The sequence below is a fragment of the Drosophila guanche genome, unplaced genomic scaffold (assembly GCF_900245975.1).
Source record: "Drosophila guanche unplaced genomic scaffold, DGUA_6, whole genome shotgun sequence".
NCBI lineage: Eukaryota > Metazoa > Arthropoda > Insecta > Diptera > Drosophilidae > Drosophila > Drosophila guanche.
The window spans coordinates 6,073,015-6,098,547 of record NW_022995744.1 but is presented as its reverse complement, the minus strand read 5'-3'; the positions used below and the strand labels follow the sequence as shown (position 1 = coordinate 6,098,547).

General features: G+C 46.4%; 5 protein-coding genes across 6 annotated transcripts; 4 read left to right on the top strand and 1 right to left on the bottom strand.

The window, feature by feature from the left end:
• The first annotated feature begins 3,272 nt into the window (after positions 1–3,272).
• On the top strand, positions 3,273–4,778 carry LOC117580520. Its single transcript, XM_034267113.1, has 2 exons — positions 3,273–3,563; positions 3,657–4,778. Exons 1-2 carry the CDS (start codon positions 3,273–3,275, stop codon positions 4,776–4,778), a joined length of 1,413 nt encoding a protein of 470 aa, XP_034123004.1.
• Positions 4,779–5,198: 420 nt separating this feature from the next.
• Positions 5,199–7,326, top strand: LOC117579291 (solute carrier family 2, facilitated glucose transporter member 7-like). 2 transcript variants are annotated; one of them, XM_034265096.1, is made up of 4 exons: positions 5,199–5,402; positions 5,442–5,666; positions 5,868–6,040; positions 6,095–7,326. In XM_034265096.1, the coding sequence occupies exons 1-4, from the start codon at positions 5,273–5,275 to the stop codon at positions 7,226–7,228; spliced, it is 1,662 nt and encodes a 553-aa protein (XP_034120987.1). In that variant the 5' UTR covers positions 5,199–5,272; the 3' UTR covers positions 7,229–7,326. The 2 variants fall into 2 exon arrangements, with proteins under 2 accessions (XP_034120987.1, XP_034120986.1); XM_034265095.1 differs by having other exon boundaries at positions 5,199–5,666.
• Positions 7,327–7,719: 393 nt separating this feature from the next.
• LOC117579292 (D-xylose-proton symporter-like 2) lies at positions 7,720–10,175 on the top strand. Its single transcript, XM_034265097.1, has 3 exons — positions 7,720–7,936; positions 8,125–8,300; positions 8,358–10,175. The coding sequence occupies exons 1-3, from the start codon at positions 7,765–7,767 to the stop codon at positions 9,501–9,503; spliced, it is 1,494 nt and encodes a 497-aa protein (XP_034120988.1). The 5' UTR covers positions 7,720–7,764; the 3' UTR covers positions 9,504–10,175.
• Positions 9,911–15,046, bottom strand: LOC117580519 (ATP-binding cassette sub-family A member 3). The gene has a single exon (XM_034267112.1). The coding sequence runs from the start codon at positions 15,044–15,046 to the stop codon at positions 9,911–9,913; it is 5,136 nt and encodes a 1,711-aa protein (XP_034123003.1).
• Positions 15,047–15,650: 604 nt separating this feature from the next.
• Positions 15,651–18,060, top strand: LOC117579293. Its single transcript, XM_034265098.1, has 3 exons — positions 15,651–16,060; positions 16,122–16,303; positions 16,721–18,060. The coding sequence occupies exons 1-3, from the start codon at positions 15,967–15,969 to the stop codon at positions 17,888–17,890; spliced, it is 1,446 nt and encodes a 481-aa protein (XP_034120989.1). The 5' UTR covers positions 15,651–15,966; the 3' UTR covers positions 17,891–18,060.
• The last annotated feature ends 7,473 nt before the right edge of the window (positions 18,061–25,533 follow it).

The window sequence follows — 25,533 nt, the reverse complement described above, 5'->3', positions numbered from 1 at the left end:
CATTAACCGACACAAGGACTCCACTCTCCAGGATATACATGCACCATATATTAATATAAGATCTTCCATGTGTGTGTGTGCCACAATTGTTTTGTCTTGTTGGCTCCTGGCCCCGGCTAAAGTGCACATTTGTTGGATTTCTTTATGCTCACAAGAAGTTAATCAGGATTTGTGTTCCCATTCCACCACGCTCCCAACTCTGACTCTGACTCTGACTCTGTCTCTGACTCCAACTCAGAGTCTGATAAATTAATTTGTGCTTTGACTGGCTTGGCATTTTATTGAAATTTGCATAAACATAATTTCTGAAAAGGTTGCCGGTAAATCCTCTCCTCACATGTAACAAAACACTACAAAATAAATAAATAAACTAACAATAGATGGAACGGTCCGATGCCGCAGTAGTGGGCCAAGAAAAACTCTATTATTTCAGTACATTAACTTTGGATTTATTGTTTATGGCAGCAGCAGTGGGGGTAGGGGCAGGAGCAGTGGCAGTGGCAGGGACGTGGCTCAAACGTCGATGCCTGCCTGGCCTGGCCCCTTATGTCAAAGTTGGCCAACAAATATCGAGTGAAAAGTTGGCTAAAAACTAAAACTGAAACCTTCTTCAAGCCGACTGAAACGTGACTCTCTTAAGGGGCCAGGCCGTGTCCTTGGACGAGAGTTTTGTGGCAACATTAATTGAAAGAGCTTTGTTGCCAGCCTTGTCGCATCATGCCACATCATGAGGCTGACATAATATGCATTTTAAATTACGTATGCACACAAGGCGTATGCGCAATATGACGAGCTCCAGGCCGCACATTTCCTTTGCCAGCAGCACATATGTGACACTGAGAGACTGTCTCTCGCTCCACTCTTTATTATTTTATAGCAGGAAATTCACACGCTGGAAAAGCCACTTGGCTTTTGTTTTTTCGGCCAAGTTTATGTTATAACATTTTCGATGCCATTTTGCCTTTTTTTTTTTTTTTGTTTTCTCTGCCGCCGCGCCAAAGCTCGTAAATCTTTGAGCGAGTGAGCTAAAAAAAAGACAACGCTCACATGAAAAAATGGAAAATTGCCCATTTTGTGGTGTGCTGGAGGTTGGGGGGTTGGGTCATAAAATGGAAACAGATCAATATAACATTTATTTATATTTTCGCTTGAGTGGCCATAAAAATGTCTCACTCCCAGTCGCCGTATTTCCATTCAAATGATCATTTCTGGAGGCGCTCTAATTAATACAAGGACGAGCATGTGGGTGGAAAAATACTTCAAAGACTGCCTCCGGGGGATTTATGGCCAGCAGCAGACCGGAAGTGTCACTTGGCAACTTTCGGATTGTCTGTCGAGACAAGCAAACTTCACAGCTCCAAAGCAACCCCCGAAGGACCCCGAAGGCGTTGAACAAAACTCCAAAATACTCCAACTCCGAATTCGATGCTCCTCTGCGCCTCCTCTCTGTCGCTGTTTGTGTGTGTATTTATGTAGCGATAAAATTAAATTTATTTTAACGCCCAGCCAAAGGTGCAGAGGTGCTGGGGGGAGGCGTGGCATGTGCGCACATAGTCAAACATTATCGCCAACTTGGTTGCAAGTTGTGAAACTTGGATGCCCCACCAGCCCAGCGTTTGTCTATCCGTCCACAGGCAGGAAATCGCTTGAATCGGCTGGCCCCAAAGTCTGCCACAGGCGGAGACCAGGGAAAGCCACCTGCGATAAAAGTTTCTACGCCATTTTCCACTTTCCTCGCCCGTGTAGCTGTAACTCTAACTGTAGCTGTGTGTGTCTGAGTGTTGTTTGCTGGGCATTTTTGGGCATACGCATGAGTCCTTCGCTAGGACTAATGCAGACAATAAACAAGCCACCAAATGCAATGCCATTGCCAATGGTGGCGGCCTGTCCGGGGGGCTTAATCTGCTAACAGAAGTTAATATTGCCTGCCGCAATGCAGTGGCAGAGGCAAACGGAGTGGGCACAGGTACAAGTTGCCCGCCGCCCCTTTTTTTCTGGCCACTCGACAAAATTTTCATACTGGTTAGAGCATAAATTTCAACAAGGGGAAACTGCATGCAAATGCTGGCAGAAGATTGGAAATGGCATACAAAAAAATATTAATATAAATTCAAAAGGGAGAAGGAGCAGCCATAACTGTACATGCACAAGTAAGGAAATCGTAAGGATACAAAATCTTATCGAAAAATCGATTGGAAAGTAGTAGAAAATGTAAGCTTATAAAATTAAATATTTCATTGAAAATATTAAGCAAATATTCTGCACGAAAAATGTCCATTATAATTATATAAATTCCCACGATATGAGTAAATATTTAATAATTTTTAAACTATACACATAATCGTGACAATGTTCAAGTTTATTAAATAATAATAGTGTGCGACAAACGGGATATTTCTGAATGTAATTTACCCAAGACAATAATTGATCAGTAAATCATTTCCTTTAAGTTAAAGTTTGCAAATATACCCGCAAAATCTTTTTTGTAAAAGCTTATTTTTTTAAGACTAAATTTAACTAACGAGTTCACGTCTGATAACAGGACCAGTTACCATATAAAAATATAGAAATATTAAAATTTATAGAAAACTTAAAATTTGAGTCACCAACAATGATGTGAAATGTGGTACAATTTGCATGCTAAAGTATTACTTTTGGTAGTTTTACGAGCTGCTGTTTTTGTGTACACATTTTAAAAGTGCCACTTCTAATTATGAGGTAGTAATTTACTTGCCCAGACCAGGAACCCAATTGTTGTCTCGTGTAAAGTACATTCAAAAGTGTCCCATTTGTCGCACAATGTTATCAAAGGGTTTCCCCGATTTGCGGGGATATAAGAATTCAAAGTTCTTAACGTGTCAATTCATTTAGAATTTAAGCAATAAAATATCAACTATGCCGTATTCATGGCACACTCCTAATCTTATCTGACGACAAGGCTTAAATGTTTTAGAAGAATTGGTTCCGCGAACCGCAACACACAAAAAAACCTCTGAACTTTGATTAGCTATCGCCCAATGATTTATGCCAGCCAAAAATCATATTAATTAAGACTCTGAACTTCTGATGGGCATATTGATTTTTGCCATTGCTTTTTGGATTGATGCGTGCCCCACCGAGCGGATGGTTTTATTGTCATGGTTATAGTTATGATGGGGCTGCCGGATATGGTTATGGATATGAGATAAGCTGATAAACAGAAGCCATCCATCCAGTGGGGATACATTATAAATGGGAGCTGAGTGCTGGGCCGCCTCTTAGACAACTCGAGCATGGCACCGGATAAGTATGCGCCAACGCAGCAGGAATCGTGCACCGCTCCAGGCAGCAACCGCTCCTGGCTGAGTCGCAGGCACAAGAACCAGCCGCAGTGGAATGCCCTCGGCTCCGTGTCGTTTATCCTGATCTCGGGTGGCATGAGTCTGGCCTGGGGCGCCGGCTTTGCCGTACATTCCGCACATCTGATGACGTTCCACATGGAGGTGTCTTGGTATGCGGCAGCCACTCTAGGAGCAATAATCGGAGCACTCTGCACGCATCGCCTGCCCCAGCAGCCCGTCTATGTAAGTAGATCGGAACGTGGATCGAAGGGAGAGAGAGATGGAGAGTGAGAGAGAGAGAGAGAGAGAGTGGCAATCATCTCTCTGACTTCGCAGATTATTTGCTCTTGTTTGGTGCTGATCTCGGGCATACTCTTCCTCGTCTGCCACGAGCACCCCGAGGCCATCATCACAGCCCGCTATTTGGATGGACTGGCCAATGGTCTGGTGTTTGTGCCCGCCATGAGCACCGTGGGAGAAATCTCGGTGTGCGACATGCGCGGACTGCTGGCTGCGACTGTGGAACAACTGAGCTGCAACACGGGCATCCTGATGCAGCTGCTCTACACGGCCGTGTGGCAGGTGGACTGGAACGTTACAATTGCCGCTGATCAGGTGCACGGCGTACTCAGCATTGTCTACGGTCTGGTGGCTCTTGCTCTGGCCTCGACGCTGTGCGTGGAGTCGCCGGTCAGTCTGCTGCTGCGCGCCAATGAGCAGCAGGCCGTGGCAGCACTGCGGCACCTGCAACGCCCCTACATGGTGACCAGCGAGACGCTGCTGCAGCTGGACGAGCACAAGCATTATGTGGCCACCAATCGAGGGATGAGCTTGTGGCAGAGCATTCGAATGGGCCTGCCGCCGCTGCTCAAGCTTCTGGCCCATCGCTCCCTCAACGCGCTCTGCCTGACGCTGGTCGTGTGGAGTGCCCTCTACGAGACGGCCGTCCAGGTGGCAACGCACTACCATGCCTGGCCCTACGTCATATTCGGTGTGATGCGCTGGTCTGGCTGCTTCTGCGTGCTCTTCCTCATGGACAGCACAGGCCGCAAGAAGCCCACGCTGTTTGGTTGCTTCTCCTGCGGCTCCTTTGCCCTCGCCTTTGCCACACTCTTTGGCCGCACGCCGCACATGAAGGCAGCCCTCGGATTGCTGTTCAGCCTGCAGTTTTTTGCTGGCTTGGGGCAAACCGCCTCAGCGGTGTATCTCACGGAGGCCTTTCCCTTGGCCATAAAGCCACACTATGTGGCCATCGTTTATGTCATGGAACTGCTCCTGCGATTCATTTTCTGCAGCTTTGCGCCGAGTCCTGCAGCCATTGTGGCCTATTTCTATGTGCTGGGAGGACTCTCCATGGCGTTCTTCTTTCTGGGCATCTTCTGTCTGCCCGAGACGCGGCTGACCACGCTGACGGAGGCGCAGCAGAAGTTTAGCAAGTGGTTCAATAAGGATTTTTAGCTGAATAAAAGACACTTGAAGAGAATATCGAATTGTTTACGAGTAATTCCCCCAATGATGGTTGAGTTAACACGAAAAAGAGAATGATTCATCTGCCTCCTGATTGTGGATGGCAACAAAACTCTGCTCTGGGGAAGCACACGACGATCCGTAGATCTTGGACAAAAGCGTAACTAGCACTTGACGCTGGGTTGGCACTTGATTGGGCACGGGTGATAGCACACCCATAATTCACGAACATTTCGATAAGCTTCGCTTATCGTGGTCTCGGTTCTGTTTCTAATACCAAACTGGTGGAGTGTTATCAATGCCATTGCGAGAGATAAGCCTTCCAGGCCCCCCCAAATCGATTATCAGTTGGACAAGGCCCAGTCGCAAAAAAGAGTCACAAAATTCACTTGCCCTGACAGTTGGTCAATCAGTTTCGAATCGAACCCCAGCCAGCACGGTCGGTTGTACCCATAAAAAAAAAGAAAACGAAACAACGAATCAGAATGCAAAACGATAAATTCGCTGCACCACCGGCAGGCTTCACCTCGGCACCGCCACAGCCGGGATATCCGCAGCCCGAACCAGCACAGACCTACCCACAGCCAGGATACCCACCACAGGGTTATCCGCAGCCACAGCCGGGTTATCAACCACAGCCGGGTTATCCGCCAGCTGGTGGCTACCCACAGCCAGGATATCCACAGCCCGGTTTTGTGCAGCAGGGAAATCCACCACAGTTCTATGGACAGGGCCAACCGCCACCACCTGTCCATAACTATGGTGTGATGCCGCCACATCATCCACCGCATCAGGATGGAACAACCACTGTGGTGCCGCCCACCGGTTGCTTCAGTCGCAATCAAAGGAACAAGCCGCAATCGAATGCTGTGGGTGCTGGTGAGTAGCGTTTGGGAATTAGTCATCTGCTCGACACTGACAGTTCCGATAAGATTGGGGTAGGAGTGTGGGGTGTGTCTATTCCATGGAATTTGATTGCAAACCAAGTGACATCATGAGAAGAGAACCATTAGGAATGGGACTAGGCTCCTGCAAAAACTCCATTTTTAATGTGAACAAATTCTTAATCGCTTCTTGCAGCTGGTCTAATCTTCATCTCGGGTGGCATGAATATTGCGTGGTGCATTGGCTTCCGTGGTCCGATCTTCTACTCAAGCACGCTGCACAATTATATTGCCTGGTTCATTGCGGCCATCATTGGAGCGGTTATCAGCTGCTTCCTTACTAACAGAATACCCAAGAAGTTTATCTTGGTAAGTGATTGATTGCAGCCACTCGATCGAGTCCTTGCTCATCTCTTTACACAGCTTTTTAGTGCACTTTTGGTGACCATTGGAGGCGTTGTCATGGGCGCCATACGCGACAATGGTGGAGCAGTTGTGGCTGCCTCGTATCTGGATGGCATTGGCAATGGATTGGTGTTTGCTCCGTTCGTGGCGTTGGCAGGGGAGGTGTCCGTACCGTACATGCGCGGCATGGTCACGGCCAGCCTCGAGCAGATGTGCTTCTGCATTGGCATCTTTCTGCAGATCATCTACACGAGCTCCTGGACATATTCACCCTATACCTCGTCCAGCAGCTTTACGGCGGAGAATTTGAAGGGAATACTGAGTGCAATCTACGGACTGTTGGCCCTGGGTTTCGGCGCCTTCATGTGCATTGAATCGCCGGTAATAACGCTAGCCAAGGGTGACGAACCGGGCGCAATTGATGCGCTGCGACGCCTGCAGCGACCTTATACACTGACCAACGACACCTACGAGCAGCTGGCAGAGCACAAGAGATATCTAGCCCATAACAAGGACATTTCCACTAGCCAGAGCATCATGCAGGCACTGCCAGCGTTCCTGCGGCTCACCTATCTGCGTGCCATGAATGCCCTCAGCATATCGTACTTCGTGATCATTGTGCTGACTGTTGCCATTTTGTCAAACTATCGCGGAGGTTCGGCGACTGGCTGGCTGGTTGGATTCGCCATCTGCCGCTGGATTGGCAACTTCATTTCCACCTTCATCATGGAGTCCGTCGGCCGCAAGAAGCCCCTGCTGCTGGGCCTGCTCGTCTGCAGCTGTCTGGCCTTTGCCATTGGCTCCAAGTACAGTCTGTACTATGGCATGAGCGGCGTCACGATCCTATTACTGATCTTCCAGGTGTTTGCTGGCATGGCGTTCGTGTCCACATCGCCGTACCTATCGGAGGCCTATCCGCTGGGCGTTAAGCAACACTTTATCGCCTTCACCTTCATCGCTGAGATGATCGTGTTCATCATTGTATCCTCGGCACGCTTCAATATATACGATGGCGCCAACTACTTCTATGTTGTCGGTGGATTGTATCTATTTGGCTTTCTCGCTGGAATCTTCTGTCTGCCCGAGACACGTCTGACCACGCTGCGCGGTGCCCAGGAGAAGTTCAACGGATTCATCAATAGATCTTTCTAACGGAATAAACACCAAAGTGGTTTGTTTTACGATTAGGGAGAGGGAGAGTGTGGGGTCTTAGTCAAACCAAAGATAATAAATATTTATGGCCTCGCGCAGTCTTGTGTGTGTTTATTCTATCCAGAGATAAGAGTTTCTGTGCTGTTAACATAGAATTGGCTTGTCACAAACGTCAAGAATTTATTTATATTTTCTACTTTGTATTTTGTATTTATATGTCAATAAATGTACGACAAAAGGGAATTTAATAAATAAATAATAAAGATACCTGAATATTAACTGCGGAAGTGCAACACATGCTGCTGGGTCTCAATCCAAACTTCGCGACGCGTTTGAACCCAATTCAAACATTCAGTGAAAGATAAAAATCACAACACCGAAATTCGAAGCGTTTACTAATCAATCGGGAGAACGATAAGATAATAAATAACGATAGTCGGGAAAGAAGCGCAACAACACACACACACCTGGAAGAACCAACCGGCGACCCACGGAATATTGTAGTTTTGTGCGGAACGGCGACCAAGGCGGTCATCATGCAGACAGAGAGACCAACATCGACAGCAACCGGCTTTCAGCCCATACCCACTGGTCATCCTGGTGCTCCTGGTGCGGAGGTGCATCGGGAAATGATCTATCAGACTGGACAGGGGACATGCTGCAATCAGGATCAACGCAATCAGCCGCAGGCATATGCAATTGAAGCGGGTAAAAGTTTAAACTAATAAAAATGAGCGTAGACCTTTGGACCTGGCAGTGAGTCAGCAGTGAATCAACGGAATAATAAATGCCCAAAAAAATAACACTTTATGCCACTTTGTATACCCTTTTAGCACACTTAAATGTTGCCTTTTAAAACCTTTTATTAACCCATATATCTTTGCTTTACTTTGCAGCTGCTTTGATCTTCCTCTCTGGCGGCTTGCACATTGCCTGGAGCATTGGCTTTGACAGTCTCTTGGCCGAGCTGGAGGTCAGTTCCCACCTGCGCATCAGTTGGTTCGTTGCGGCCATAGTGGGCGCCCTGGTGGGCGGATTCTTTAGCCAAAGATTAACCTACAAACAGCTCATGGTAAGTGCCACAAAATATTACAATTATTCCCTCCAAACCAATCCCTTACTTTGATAGCAACTTTGCGCCATGCTCACGGTCATTGGTGGTGTGGTGATGGGTGTCAGGCGTTTCAATGTCAAGGCCATGTTTGTGGCGAGATATTTGAATGGATTCGCCAATGGTCTGGCATTCGCTCCCACGCTGGCCATGGCTGGGGAGCTGTCCGTGTACTATAGGCGTGGCACAACGGCCTCGGCCGGCGAACAGTGGTCCACCGCATTGGGTATCTTTGTGCAGATCGTGTGCAGCGCCAGCTGGGACACGGAGAGCGAGTTTACGGTGGAGCAGTTCCAGGGCGTACTCAGCGCCGTTCTGGGCGTGATTGCCATTTGCATGGCTTGGCTGCTGACCATCGAATCGCCGGTGGATATGTTGCACAGAGGAGACGAACAGGCAGCCATTGATGCACTGAGCCGGCTGCATCGTCCCAGAGCTGTCACTGCCGAAACCTACGATCAGCTGGACAATCATCGCACGTATTTGGTGCACAATCAGCCGATGAGGGGGCTTAGAGGATGGACTGAGGCACTCCCCGCGGTGCTACACTTGTGCCTGCTGCGTGGACTCTATGCCACGAGCTCCAGCATGCTGGTGGCCTACACCTTGAGCTACACGAGCACCGTTGTCTACCCGGGCAGCTCGGGACCGTTTGTGCTCTTCGGCCTTCTGCGACTAGTCGGCAGCTGTGCGAGCGCATTCGCCCTGGACACACTCGGCCGGAAGATTCCCCTGCTGCTGGGTCTGGTAATGGCTGGCGGACTGGCAGCGGGAGTGGCCAGCAGATTTGTGGTGAGCGAGCTGCTTCGCGTCAAGGACATGCGAATGGCCCTGTGGCTGCTGCTGCTCTACCAGCTGTTTGCGGGCATTGCCTTTGGCCCGAGCTCCGCTTACCTCTCGGAGGCGTTTCCGCGCAGCGTGAAGCGTCAGTGCATTGCCCTCGCCTACGCACTGGAGATGATCATTCAGCTGGGCATTTGTCGCGTGGATCTCAGTCGGAATATCGATGGCATAGACAATATAGCTGGATTTTTCTTCAGCCTGGCTGCCCTGCTGCTGGCGGAATTTCTTTACAGTGTCTGGTGCATGCCGGAAACCAAAATGACGACACTGCGGCAGGCACAGATTAAGTTTCGAAATTTTGTGGTCTCACAACAAGCCTGAAAGTAGGCAATTCTCACACACAATACTATGCCACCAACCTTAGATATAGCTGAAAGTAAATCTGTAATCTGTATAAGAAACACACTGAAGTTCTGTTTCTTGTCTTATCAAAGTGTTGCCCAGCTCTTTCTCTTCTGTCAGCATGAAGAGCTAATTTTAATTTGATATTCGGGGGATTCCGCTTGTCAGATAAGCGTTTACGGCGAGTATTTGCCAGCTTATCAATTTATCTAAGATAAGATGGATCGTAAAGAAATGTTTGCTGCAATTTACAGCAATCAAGGCACTTTAAATGGTCTAATTTATTTATAAACTATTTAAAAAAAGAGTCAGTCACGTCTGAACTTCAACTGAGAAGGATTTGGGTTAGATTTTATAATTTCTTTAACCATTTAACCACTTACCTTTTAGTTCTCCTCCGACTGATCCCGTTTTAAGGCAAAATCCAAGAATATTTCCTCCAGTCTTGTTTGTATTATTAAATAATCTTCGATGTATAATTTTTCTCGATTATGTTCTATTAATCGAAATAGTTTTGACCACATTAATTGCTTCAAGGGAATGTAATATGTGAGCATGCCATTGCAGGTTTCCTTGAGCACTGCATCGGGTATTTCTTTGGCAATAAACGAATTTAGTTGTAAAATTCTGCTGGTTAAATCAGTGCCATTACTTAGTTCATTTTTATTCATTTTTTCCTGCTCCACATTGCTCTCCTCCACTGACATTCCGGAACTGGAAGAACTTTCTACTGCTGGCTGCTCACTTCGGCGGGAATGCTTAATTTTTAGCTTCAAGATAAGACCCTTTGAGTATCGATTTTTGATATTTTGCACGGATCCTATGCACTTGAATTGTCCATCCACCATAATGGCCAAACGGGTGCACAGCGTCTCGCACTCATCCATGCTGTGGGATGTCAAGACAATCGACTTGCCCGATGCCCGTATGTGAGCGATTCTTCGCCAAATCTGCCGCCTTGCTGCTGGGTCCATGCCACTCGTTGGTTCATCCAAATACAAGATTGAAGGGTTACCAATAATTGAGATGGCAGCACTCAGCTTTCGCTTATTGCCACCGCTATAATGTTTGGTTAATTTATCAATGTGTTCGTTGAAACCAAAATATACGGATAGTGCTTCACAGATCTGCGGCACATGTCGCCTTTGCACGCCCTGCAAGAGGCAATAAATGCGCAGTGTCTGGCGACCAGTTAGATCATCGAACAGCGCATCAAATTGAGGACAATAGCCAATTTTTTCGTACACTTTACGCATTTTATGGCACAAGTTTCTGCCTTCAACATAAGCAAATCCCGCAGTGATGCGCGCATCGCCGGTGAGCATTCTGAAGGTTGTGGTCTTGCCGGCGCCATTGATGCCCAGCAGACCAAAGCACTCGGCTTGGGTCACATGAAATGAGAGATTTTTGACCACAAAATACTTGCCATACCGCTTGCTAATGCCATCCACCAGCAGGGGTATCTTTTTTCGCTGTGTGTTTGTCAGATTTTTAATGAGGAAATTCTCCCGCTTGACATCATCGTTGTCGAACGTGGACTGGCCCTTTGATCTGCGACGTTTGCACAGCGAACACAATAGTTTATAGGGATTGCAGCACACAGCCTCACATGTGCATATTTTGGCATCGCAAATCATGAGTAATGAGAGCAAAAACACAGCCATCGAGCAAAGGTAGATGATCTCTGGCAGCACACCGGGATGCCGCCAATCAAAGTACCCGGGAATGTTGCAGCACACGGGAATGGTGCGACAGCGTATCTTTTTTGACATTTTTCGCACACCCGCAAAGCTGCAGCCACGACGAATGTTGAATCCAATGTGAATATGATGAATGGCACTCGCTAAACAATAATGGGGGAACACACGAAAGTACCAGGCCAGCTGCACTGCAATGTGCTTCAGTTGAAAGGCTTCAAAGGACAGCGCCAACACGAGCATGAACAACGCCGTGCCCGTCAAAGTGGTGGCAATGACAGTGCGCGTAAAGCCCGTGGCACCATCCGAGAAGCAACTGGAAATGGCATAGCTGAGGGGCAGTGCAGCCAAGCCAAATAATAACAATATTCCAAAGTATAGACCCAAATCGTAGAGCGTTGAGTAGCCGGGCTCCCGAAAGGCGGCAATTGTGAGTATGGCCATCAGGGCAGAGAGCGAGAATATGGCATAATCCCACAGCAACTGGCTGATCCAGTACGCAAACACATCGACTCCGGTCAGGAATTGCATTAACTTTGCACGTGTCTCGCGCTCCTTAATGATTGGAATGACATAAAGAGCCGTCACGATGCTCATGCAGAGGCTCAGATTTATGGCAATTTCCGCACCCAAACGCTGTCCCTTGTTCAAACGCAAAGTCAGAGTTTGATTGTTGTACGGCAGTGGGGCATTGGTTACACCCGTTTTGGCCTGCTTGCCCAGCATTTCCATAGCCAGCGCATTGTGCAGTAAATTGAGTGTCAAAGGAGCCGTATGCAGTGGCTTATTATTCAACCAGACTGTGAGATTATCCCTGCCAATGGTCAACCCCGCCAAGTACTGAAAATCAATGCGTCGATGCTGATCTTTACCTATGCCCAAAATATAATCTTCCACAGGGGACTCGCTGGTGTTTATCAGCTTAAAGCCCAAGCCATGGCTACGCAGGTGATTCGCGTAGCTGGAACCCAAAGCTGGCATTTGATGACTTGAATTTTCAGCATGAAATATCACATAACCCTTGGGATATTGATGCAGGGAAATCTTCAGGGCAGGGAGCTCGTAGTAGATGCGACCACCCTTTGAGTTGAGTATAGTTAAAGACATAATTAAAATGGGCAGAAAGAGTTGCATCAACAATATCCAAAAGTTGCGGCGAGTAATGTGAGCTTTCTTCAAGAATAGAGCCTGCCAGCGCATGCAGCAGCGTGTGTGCCAACGTTTTTCCTTCATTTCCATATCGGAAAATAAATCATTGAAACCTTCCTCATTCTGGGACTGAGTCGAAGAGTTCTCTGGCGCTACGTGGCTAACCTGCAGGAAAACATCCTCCAAAGTCGTTACACTCACGCCATAACCATCCAATTTCAGCTGATGCGTCTGCTGTTCGAGGGCATTCAATAAGTCGGGATATTTCTTGGCGTATTTGTTGGGCATCAGATAGGAAATTTCGCTGCCGAATTCACTCTCCAGCTGTATGGCTGGCAAATGTTTATTTAGCAGCTGTGTCACCTCCACCACATTGCAATTCTGTTGCTTGACACAAATCAGTCGATAGCCAATGCCAAAACGTTTCTTTAGATAAAACGAAGTGCCATAACACTTGAGTTTGCCATCACACAAAATGGCAATGCGATCGCCCAGGACATCCGCTTCGTCCATGTAGTGTGTGGTTAGCAGGACAGTGCGACCGACCTTCTCCGCTTGCAGCAGCTCCCAGAGACTGCGACGTCCGGCTGCATCGACACCCGCACTTGCCTCGTCGCACAGCACAATGCTGGTGTTGCCACAGAGTGCGCAGCACAGCGAAAGTTTACGCTTCATGCCACCCGACAGCTTAGCAGCAGCAATGCGTGACTTATCCCCCAGCTCCATTAATCTCATGTATTTACTAACTTCCAAGCTAATGGCAGCCGCACCGCGCACTCCTTTTAGTTGACTAAAAAATCGAATATGATCCCGAACCGTCATGTGGCTGAAGAGAATATTTTGTTGTGGGCAAATGCCCAAAGATCTGCGTGCAGCTTCCAGTTGGTTGCGGATGTCAAATCCGTTGATTAATGCCGTACCATCCGATGGCTGAATTATGCCCGTTAGCATGTGAATTGTTGTGGTTTTTCCCGCACCATTTTGGCCAAGTAAAACTGTGATCTCATTGCGATACATTTTCAAACTCAATCCATTGACGGCTTTATGTTTGCCGTAGTTTTTGTGAAGATTGCACAACTGAATGCCAATATTTGGATTAATTTTACTGGCATTACTTATATTTAGGGGCAGGGGATTTGTATTGACAGAAGGACTTAGCAGCTGCGTCCAAAATTTACGCCGACAAGGATAATACCAGCGTCGGGTCAATGCCGAGTCTCCAGCAAAGATTTGTTCCGCATATAGACATATTATCAGATAGATTATCCCGCCAATTGTGAGCATAAAAATCACATAAATCAGCGATAAACTGTCATCCAAGGACACCGGCTGAAACATGTTATTCCAGCGAGCGCCCTCGCCTGCGCCCTCCCAGGCCATAATCACATGAAAACCAAAGCCCAACGCCGTATTTGACATCAGCAGACACAGGACAAGTTTTGTGGCCAGGTTCAAGCGATCATAGTAGTAATACGAAAAGGAATATGGGATGTAGGTGATGAACCACAAGATGCTGGTGGCAGCCGCTGAAGTACTCGCCTTGGAAATGAACACGGCAATCATGAAACAAAAGCAAATGCAGGCAAAAACATATGTGTGCAGAAATATCAGCAGTGGCAGCCAATGGGAGTACGTTAGAATGGCAACAGATTTGTAAAACTTGCCAAGGAGTAGGCCCATCAGCAGGAGCACCACAATCATTAGCATAATGTAACTCTTGATGAACCACGCCAGCCAATGGATCCAGTTGTGGATGCCCATTAATTTCATGATGTCCTTCAGCTGCAGCTCCTTCTCGTTGGTCACTTGTTTGGCCACAAAGGAACACGGATAAATGAAGCTGAGAAGAATGATAAAGGACAACAGCTGCTGCAGTCCACTCAGCAACGGATCATGAATGTACGCTCTATAGGGAAAACGCTGAAGATGTATCTTTGGTAGCTCCTTCTCTTTGCGGCCCGTGCTGAGTTGCAGCCAGGACATTGTCAGAGCATGTTGCAGTGGCAGAAAGCCTTCCCTGATGTAGCCAACAGGCACACCACCATCACTGGCATTGCTGTTGCGCGGTCCACTCATATCGTAGATGGGAAAGAGATTGGTCGTCCTCCAAGTCTCCACAAATGGCCCGTACATAGTGCGCAGTTCGCTGGGAAATCGAAGTCTATAATTGAATGTAGATGGAAATCCCCTCTCGTTCACTTCCGCACTTGTCGCTTCAAACTCCACACCCGCCAAGTAGTTGTGCGTCACTAAATCATATTCCATGTGGGAGGCAGTGTCATAGGATCGCCAACTCAAAAGTCTCAGCCGCATGGTGGCAGCAACGATAATTGCACGATTAGCCGTGCTATCCGGCGTATAGCAGAGTATATTTTTGGGTATATTTAACGATCCATTATCGTGCATAATTAGATTTCCGTGTATCACTGATTTCTGAAATATTTTCATATCCGATATGGACACGGGCGGGTACCTGATTACAGGCATCGATTTTGGCTCCACCAGCACACGCAACGCGACAATAAGTAGCAGAAATATCACTGGTAGAATTAGTGCAAAAGATAGTTGAATTTTCTGGTTCCATTGCAGCGTCCAGTTCTTCCACAGGAGCAGCTTTAATTTCTTCCAATCACCAATTGGCTCATATGGTTGCGACAAACCACCAGGTTCGCTCATTTATATTAGCTTGGAAATCGAAACACTGATATATAAGTGGCATAAATATCAAAGAAAATGTATATTTATGTGTAGATTTTGTCTAGAATTTTATTGATACGCGACAATAGGGGTTGCGTGTCCGAAAACAAAAAGATTCTCTCATTAAAATCGAATTATCAAACAATTTTTATTAGGGAGACTTTCGTCGGCAATCAATGCTTTTCCATTGTTATAAAATCAGCGAACATTTTACTCGTTTAATGCCACATCTGCCACATGCTTTATGCCCTGCTAACTAGTTCCCCATTGAACTGTTTTGGCTCACACCTCGCGGCACCTAGACCTTTCTTTCGTTTCGCGCAGTCAATAAATTTGTCAATACTTTTATGAATAAAAAGAAAACACAGTAGTATTGTACATACCATATATTCAAATTTAATTAATTTATTTATATCCAGTAATCAAGCTGATAAGAGTGCGCTGGCTGGCTGGCTGACAGAAAAGTTTTCTATGCTTGAAGCGAGCCTTATCTTATCAGCTGAAAGGGGTGCTTTCCACTCAATAACTGCTCCACCGTTGCTCGTTGCTCTTCCATTTATCGAGGCGCGTCGGAGCACTCGGTCAAGTTGTCCGGCCAGAGCGAAAGAAACCGCAGACCGACGTGCTCGTGTTCCCAAGTGATCGACAGAAAAGTGCAAATAACAAAATAAATATAAAACAAAATCAAAATGACAAATTGGTGAAGACAACAATAGAGCGGGGAGCGTAGCGGCGATTTCCAATGAAAAAGAATGCCAAGTAAACAAATAACAAATCAATCGCAGACACAGCAACCGCTACTCAATAACGCATAAATAACAATTGCGGAACGCCCCGCCAAAGAAATTTGTGAATTGTGTTACGTAGTGAGTGCACAGCCCGGAGGCACATCCGCCAAAATGCCAATGCTGCCGACCATTGAGGAGGAGGGCAAACTGTCCTGGCTGCGCCTCATGTGGCGCTATCGTCTGCAGTTTCAGTCCATGGCTGCAGGTAAACGTCAAGATTGAAGATCACTGAATTCCATATAATATCTGTGCATATAACTCGACAGCCTCGATTGTTTTTGTGGGCTCTGGCATGCGCCTGGCTTGGTCCATTTTCGACACGCCCGCTGGCAAGTTTATGAACAACAACAACACACAGAATCTGACGATGAGCTGGTTCATTGGCGCCGCTCTGGGCGCCCTGTTGGCCGCCTTCTTTGTGCAGCGTGTCACCAAAAATGTTGCCTATGTGAGTACGAATGCGAATGGGAATGGGAATACTATCTGCCACCCAACTCTATTTTCTCTGGTCTGCTGTTGTATCTGTATCTCGCACACTGATACTGTTTGGCCATTAGCACTCGGGCCATTAGAGGCGGCTTATCAATCCAATAAAATGATAAAGTGATCGCGTTCAACCTGCATTGGCCATTAAGTGGCGAAAGTCTCAATGCGAGGTGTGATTGATTAATTGTTGAGGTTTTGCCCATAGGAAACTTATCGGAAATAATTTAAGAAGTGGCTTGGAAAAACTCTAAAAAATTGAGAGAGACTTAAAGTTTCGACACAGCTAGACCCACAGACCTTTGGGAGTTTGGAGAACGCAGAAGAATAAAGCATAAAATCCAAATTAATATCCTCCCAAATCTTGATTTATTTCCCACAGACATCCAGTGGCTTTCTGTTGCTCATGGCCGGCGTTCTGAATCTGGCGCTGCCTCAGCACTTTGGTGCCGCCTGCTACAGCAGTGTCAGTGTGGGCGCCGCCTATGGGCTGACACAGATTCAAGCGCTGGTCACCGGCTCGGAAGTGGCTCACAAGTCCATACGCGGCATGCTGCTCAGCTGCGAGCGCATCTTCCTCTGGCTAGGGGTCTGTATCCAAGTCTTCTACACGCGCGTCTGGTACAATCTGGAGCCGGTGCAGCGTGGCTATGCCATGCACATTGATCAGCTGCACGGCATACTGCTAGGAGCGCTGGGACTGGCTGCTGTCATACTGGCACTGGCCCATCGACTGGAGTCGCCGCTGCTGCTGCTGCACCAGGAACGGGACATGGCCGTGGGCGACACGCTCAAGCAGCTGAATGGCCAGTCGGCCACGGAGCTGGTGCGCCTGCGCGAGGATTGCCGCCAGTTGCACAATGCCCGCGACTGGGAGCAGTTTGTGGAGGAGCCAGAGGAGATCCCTGGCTGGCATCGAGTGGCGCGTCGAGTCCTGCCACTGCTGAAGGTGCTGCTGCTGCGCTGCTTTGCCACCCTGGCCCTGTCGTTGTCCTTCAACCGCGCCTTCCTCGTCGTCAGCTGGCATGGCCTGGAGTGCGACATGAACTGCCTGTATTGGCTGGCATTCGCTGGCCTGGTGGGCAGTTTGGGTGGAGCCTTCCTCGTGGACACTCAGGGACGTCGCAAGCTGTGTTCCCTCTCCCTCTTCATAGCTGGCATCATCATTGTCATGGTGGGCGGCGTCTTTGAGCATCTGGAGTCCGTGAAGAAGACCTTCTTCGACATCAATCTGCAGGCCATTGCCCTGCTGATGCTGCTCTTCGAGCTGATTGTCTCGGGCGGTGTGGCGGTGCCGGCTCTCATCTATACGGCGGAGGCGTTCAGCATTGCCCACAAGGCGCGCTGCCTGGCCGGCATTTTGGTCTGTGAGCAGCTGCTGCAGTTGGGCCTGCTCCTGGCCGCTTTCAACCATTGCCTGACTGATTCCATTCTGTTCTTTACCATTGGGGCGCTCAGCTTCTTCTTTGGACTGGTCGTGTACATGCTGATGCCGGAGACGCGGCACTTGACGCTCTACGAGTGTCTGCTCAAGTTCAAGAAAGTTCCTTAAACTTAAACTTAAATCTGAATTCCTGTAGCCTTATCCTTATCCTTAATCTTCGTAATCCTAAGTGATTCTCTACTCTTTAATTTGTACCTGTGTCTGTTCATGTGTGCGTGTGCATCTCTGTATCTCTCCCCTTTGTATCTCTTAAGTTGCATTAGCAGATATAGCATTTATTGTATGTAGTTGTTTATATGGTAACAGCCCAGACCACAGCTACTGTTGTTCAGTGAGCGAGCTTTTTGGCAGCTTTTGTTTGCTTTGAATTTGAACGGCTTGCTGCAAGCTTAACCAACCACCTCTGTCACGGTGTCTACTGCTTGCAGGGGTGGGTTTATCTTTTTAATTCGTAATAAATTGATGTATTGCTTATTTTATTTCATTTTATTTATTTTACCATGCAGTAACCATTCTTGACTTAATATTAATCATATTCATTTATTTGGCCTTCATTTGGCCTGGAAAATTGTCTTTAATTTATTAATTAGTTTTTTCAAGTTATAGTTCATTTATTTACTTCTTTAAAAATCTTCCTAAGTGCTAAACGTTTATTTTAACAGTCTGTTGACACTTCCTGCCGCCCTCACAGCTGGCTGCCACTGGTTCATGGAGAAACTTAAAGCTTTGCCTAAGCTTTTCTGCCATAATTTCTGTGCAACTGTCACCACTATTCATTTTCCAGAGCTTTGACTGGAAAGCAGTGCAAAAATTACCCCGTTATTTCGGAAATGTAAACAATGAGTAAAAGCTTTGCTCCCATTCATAAATTATCCACAGCATTTAAACCGACAATTCACCCGCCAAGAGTGATAAAATAATATATAGAAAATCTAGAAGGAGTAAGCGAGAGAGCTAGAGAGCTGATTAATATGGTGTGTGTGTTGAATATGACGAGTACAAAAAACATTCAGGACCAACCCAAACTCTCCCCCAGCTGGCCCACTTAATGATGTGGAAAATTCGCTCTGCTTTATGCCACAGACCAGAAACTTTTTGATATGCAATTTTCGATATTCCACATTTTTGGCTTAGACCAGCCACAGCCACAGCGCGCTTTGATCCCAAAAGTGCTGCCCGAGCTCCGGCCGAGCGGCTGTCTGTCTCGCTGTCTGCGCTGTGTGCTTGCTGTCTTTTGTTTGCTGCGGTTGCTTTGCCACCCAATTGTATCTGTGGCACAATTAGCTATCACCGTACGGGCCACTCAATAACATGCAGTCCACAAGTGGAGGCGCCGCCACAGCAACAACAACAGAGCAGCAGCAGCCGCTGCGGCATATTGACCCCCTTTGGGCTTCCCTCTTTGGCAAAATGAAGCGGCGTGAATCGAGTTTAAAGTTATTTAATTTTTAATTGAGTTAATTTGCGGGGCAAAGAGCACAATAATTTGCTTTGTTTATGCAGCAAAAACAGCGAAGAAAAAATAATAACAGCAAAAGCGGTACGGTACGCCTTTTAGTCTGAACATTTCCCAGCGGCTTCTGTGTCCATGACAGCCATTTAAAAGTTTAGGTTTTCGCCAATTATGAAAACAAAAATCTTATAAAGATGGGCAATGATTTTGTCAGTAAAGCTCAGTAGAAAGAGGAGATTTTGCGGTATATTTATCAGTCGAAGAAGATCTGATTTAGTTCCCATGAAGATTCGTTTAAAAATGGCTAGGACTTGGCTTACTGCTCCTACGATTCATGTAAAAACCAGACTAACGGCTTAGTGAATTATACTTGCAATAGTCCCTGCTGGGCTGGACTTTCAGGCACACACGACTCCCACCATAATCCCTGCTTATTCCTTGAAGTTGCCACAGTTTCCAGTCCAAACAAAATGAAAAAACTAAAGTTCACAGGATCTGCAAAAACATTGCATTACTTTGACTTTGCTTTGAGAGCAGAACATTTGAAAGAGAGTCACCACGCAACACCCAAAGGCGCCAACATTTCAGCCACAAACTCCACAAACTCCGCATGTGAAAAGTGTAAAGGAAACGTCCCTCAATGGGGAAATGGTGCACTGTGTCATGGTGTTGTTACCCCTTGCCAGCAGTTTCAATTAACTGAAATTGAAAACGACAATCGTAACCATTAACAGCAATGCGATGCCCCTGCTGTGAGTAGAACCTAGGGGGCGATGGTGGGAGCAATGCAAATCGCTTTGCTGCAGCAGCACGTTGACGAGCAAAAGTCAAGAAACAGAAATGTTCACAAGCCAAGCCAAGAAAAACAGGTTAAGAAAGGCATCAGAGAATAAAAGAAACAGAAACATCAAGCGATGTGTGTGGCAGGGAGATGGCATGAGGCATGCCGCTCCGTCGTAAATGTGAAAAAAAAAAGAAAAGCAAACAAACGTAAAATTTTATTTGTGCGCAATTTTCTATAAATTTTCATCGATTTGCCAGCCATTGGGATATTGGCGACATTTGCGTTTGGCATTTTGCTGCGTCCTTCAAAAACACACAGACCAGAAGGAGCTGCTTATGGCCTTGCCGTCCGTCTGCCATAACTTCAGCTGCACTTGGAATTATTGTTGTGGCGCCACCACCCCCCACACGAAATTGAAAACGCATGGGGATGGATTTTTGGTATTACTTCTATACAAGTTTCCAATCAACAACCGAATGAAGTTTCCATAATGGTAAATAAATTATGTTCCTCTCACTCTCGTTTGGGTTCAGTGGAAGCGGAGTGCCCGGAAATGGGAGCTCGCCGTAACGGAAGCAGGCTGCAGCATCAAATTAATGTCTCAGCTTGCCACAAAATGGCCGACGTGGCACAATTTATGATGCCCAAAGACAACTCTAAAGTGGCCCAGCGCCGCCGCCACTCTGCGGTGTGACAATAAAATGGCTTCAAATAGCCATAAAAACGAGTGGCCCAGGAGGATGGGAAACCACCGACAAACCCAAATCCAAACTGGCCGCCAAGTAAAGGACCACAAAAAGCAAATGTTTCTCTTGCTCAATACACATAAACTTATAAAAGTGAAATAATAAATAAGCCCGTAAACCATCAAAAGAAAAGAGAATGACTGAAACCCGCAAAGGGTTGCTGCGATCATAAACACAAACAAAGTCCAAGGCATTGTCATTGCTGCCAAGACCTTCAATCAATTGGCCAGGCAGAAGCCGAAGCTGAAGCCAAACGTTGACTCATCATTTGTTGTTGCGTGAAATCATAAAGTTGACAAACTAATTGGTGGAAATTAAAAGGAACAACTGACACGAGGCATCGCTGACATATTATTAAATGAAAATTGCCAGTGTCTGCGTTGGATTTCAGCGTTGTTTCAGCGCTGTTTCCGTGCTGTTGTTATTTTTGTTTCTTACTTGTCGGAAAGTAAATTGACACGTTTTCATTTCATTTGTTGCTGGAACTGGGCCTGCGACTGGCTGGGACTGACTGGAGTTATTTGAGCTCTACACAGAAAACTTTCTTGGGGCTCCCTAACAAGGCTGATTTTTCGACAGAAAGACACACAACTTTCAGCGTAAATTGAAAGGCTCAGCCAGAGTTGAATCCCTGCAAAAGTTGATCAAAAATTAAAGAGAACTTTGGGCAGGCAGGCAGGCAGTTGCAGCCTCCAGGCTTCAGGCTCCAGGATGGACTGGGCCTGCCCCAACATGAAGGCACACAAAGCGCATTAAATTTAATTAGCTCACATAAATTGCTGGTTCGAGGTGTGGAACTGACTTTGACTCAGATACGGATTTGGATTTGGGATTCAGATCTGGCATTCTCTGTTCCACAAGCTCCGCTCGAGCTGACATTTTTAATGCCAACGAAGCCGAGCTGGTTGCACCCAATGGCAGTGCCAAATGAAGTCTTTGCTTTGCTCGCCCTGCACCCCGTTCCCACTGCTCACATCTGGCAGCCCAGGGCTTTCATGACTTATGCAAGTTTTGACGACAGGTGCACGCGTCTGAGTGTGTGTGTGTGTGTGTGTGTTCGTGTTAAATCAACTGTCGCTTCCTCCTGGCAAAGTTTGTCCTGTCAGTGAACTAGGAGAGGAGTGCGGGCAGTCAGCGTGTAGCCAGTTGAATTCAAGTTATGATAGCTGCATGCGTTTCAGCATTTTACTCAACAGCTAACTGTGTGAAAGTGTAACTGTGCAGAAATAAATCGAGAAAGCGTGACAGCAAGAAGGAGACTACATAAAAACACTCGTTGAAACTCTTATAACAATTAAACAACATTTTTAAGGCCACAAAGGAGGCCAAGTAAAGCTGGGAGAACTTTTGATGCCTTTAAAAAATGCTACCAATAATCTAGCACACAAAAATAATATTCCAAAAATCGCATACAGGTTGGAGCTAAAGTTTAATGCAGCAAGAAGAATATATAAATATTTTCACTGTGGACTGTACAGCATTTGTTGTAGCTGGGGGAACCCTTTACGAATGAAAATAATGCACTGCAAAAATGCTATCAATAAACAGAAAAACTCTACCAATAATCCGGCACAGAGTCTTGCACACAAAAATAAATATTCCAGAAATGCTCAGCAGCTTTGAGATGGAGAAATGCATAAATATTTTCCGATTTAATGAGCAAGTTTAAGCCTGGACTGTGAGGTGGTTGTTGTTGGTGTGCGTGCGTGCAACTGTTGCTAATTAAATTCTCTTTTTTATTTTTTTGCAGATTATTAACAGCGAAAAATGGGGCTTGCTTCGGCATTATTTTATTTTTTTCTCACTGCTTTACTGTCCGTGCTGCTGAGTATCATTTATGCCGTGCAATTAACGCCATTAAAAATCAGTGAGCGCTAATTAACTGCGGCATATATTTGTATATTTTGCATGATTGACTTGTGCATTATTTATGGCTGATTTTTCAGCATTCTGGCGGGCCGCTCTTCGGCGCTCTTTCTGGCCCACTTGTTCTTGCGGTCGAATGGAGTTCAATCAGCAAAGCGCCTTTGAAGCGCCTTTGAAGGCGGCGGTTTTCCATTCATTTTCCATTACCCTATCCCCCATGGAAACAATTGGCTTCCGTTGAAATGCGGTTGAGCTTTAAGGAAGTTCTGATAATGTCTGCCAAACGGCCATTGACAACTGCTGCAACGTGCAACCTGCTAGCTTCTAGCTGCAACCTGCTTCGTGTGTACACACCGTTATTTGACTTAACTGACAGCGGAAACGGGACGAGTTTTCCCGTGCGGGGGATGTCTCGGTTTCCTTTCCGCTTTCCCCTTTTAGCGAGTCTTCCGCTCTGTTTACAAAATAAGCGAAAGCCCTGCCTGCACTAAGTTTATTTGCAACAACTAAAAAAAGGAAAGTTTGACGCCAGTGCAACTTTCTCCCGCCAAATGTCTGCCTGTCTCTTATTTTGTTGCATCCTCCAACACACACTCGAATTCGAGCAGCTTACAACTGGCGCTTTTGGCGACCGCAAATACGAGAGCCGGAAGTTGCGGCAGCCACACGGCGGGGCAACCATTGAACACGTTGGCAGTCGGTGGATTTGGCTGTCTGGCTGCCAAAGAAATGAAGACATTTGCATATCATCAGCAGCTTCAACAGAGCAAACGAGAGTCAAACCTGCGACACTTGAAAAAATATCAAAGTTTTCCGTAGCACCTTTAGCCGTTTGTGGGCCCGTCATCAAATCAAATGTGTCAGCAACACACGGAAAGAGAGAGAGAGAGAGAGAGCGAGAGAGAGGCAGAGAGGCATAAAAGCTATTATCTGGCTAAGACTAATTTTGCATAGAAATCGAAGGCAACAAATAATCAAATGCAAATATGTGTTCAAGAATCAATTTGAGTGCAATCAGCGGAAGGCAAAACGGGAAGGAACAGATGGATTTCTAGGGCGCCCTGCTAGGCCTTCCATCAGACACCATTCATTATGGCCGAACAATATTTATTTGACCATCTTGTCATTGACTTCTGCCATGCCCATTGACTTGTTGTGTGTGGCACATGCGGATGTGGCACAGAGCACACACACACACAGAGCGAACGAATGAAGCCCAGTGGGGCATCTCGAAATTAGCACCTAAAATGTCCTTAAGTGAATTGAATGAAACTGATTTATGGTCGCACTTAATGTAAATGTGTAGCAGAGCCCCAGAGCCCCAGAGTGTTTCTCAGGCCCCCATGGCACTATCTATCCATGTGTCTGTCGCATCTAACTATCTATCTATATGTCTATCTATCTAGTTAGTTGTTTGTTTATGCAGCAAGTACGAGTACGAGTATGAGCACGAGTGTGTATTGTGCGGCAGAGAGAGCAGCCTCGACATTTGCTTAAGCAGGCGTGTGAAAATTGACCATTAGCCATGCCATATATTCTCCATTCAACTATGATATAACTTGTTGGCCAGCCTCCACCCACCCACAGCCCACAGCATGTGCATGTGCCACACTGCTTGTGTGTGTGAGTGTGTGTGTTGTGATAATTGGTGTAAATGCCACAAAGCAGAATGAGAATCAGAGCCAAGCCAAGGCGTGCTTGCTCCCTCAATATGCAGCTACATAACTTATGGCACTGCCAGCCATTAATTTGAGTGTACGGCAGAGAGAGCATTGCCAGCAGTTCTGGGGCACAACGTTGCATAGCCACAGGCGCACGTGCGTGACCTGCTCTCTGCCACTTGTCCATTTGCATTGCCCGTTTCACGCCTCCTGTTAGTGCTGGTGTTGCTGAGCCCACCGCCATCTCATCATACTCATATATCGTATTTTATTTTAATTTGTTCAACAAAAGGGAAACAGGAAGGCGAAAGTTTGCTGCTGCTGCTGCTGCTGCTGCCATCTTCGTCATCATCACGATCGCTTCATTTGCCTCATTCAATCTGGCACACGTTCCCATTTTTGGCCACATTCTGTGCAAGAGAGATGGCAAATCACAATGGGCCTGCCGGCCATGGCCAAAACAATATGCAAACAATTTCCACTGTTACATGACCAAAATACACAAAATTGTCCATGCGTCCAGCGAGAGACGCACTTATGGTCACGTGCGAATATAAGTATTTATATATACATAAATATGTATACATATTTACATATGTATTTGTGCCTACATGTATGTAAAAATGGCCGTTGACCAAGACCCTAAAGCCCAGGCAAGAAACGGCACAAGAAAGCTCCCAAGTAAAAAAAAAGAGCAAAAGGAAATGTTTTGCCAAAAAAAAACGAAACAAAATCCGAGCAAAAAGGGTCTCTCGCCATGGTAATTTTCCAATATGCCAATAGATACAGTCACAAATACAGTGGGCACTCAAGGAACGAATCCAAAATAATTAAATCATGTCGCCATATAAATGTATTTATGTACCTAAACTCGCACATAATTGTTGGCATTTTCGTATAAATTAATGAATTGCTGCAAATCTGTTGCCCAGAAAAAACTGTCCGTCAGTCGCGCATTTTAATTACTTTATTATTGCCAAAAGCTTAGCCACACTTTTGCGTCCCGAAGGACTTTCCTTGTAAGCACACGTTCACCCTTTTTTATTGGTCATGTCTCTGGAGTTGATCGAGGGTTTATTTTTGTTACTTTTCGTCGGGCCAAAAGTAAGTTCAGCCAAGTCAAGCCAAGAACTTTTCCGTCACGCTGATGATGATGTTGGTGTTGTGTCACCCAGAAGAGGCATGTGGCATGTGCGTATGTTGGATTGTGTGGCGCTGTCTGAGACTGGGCCAGCTACGTG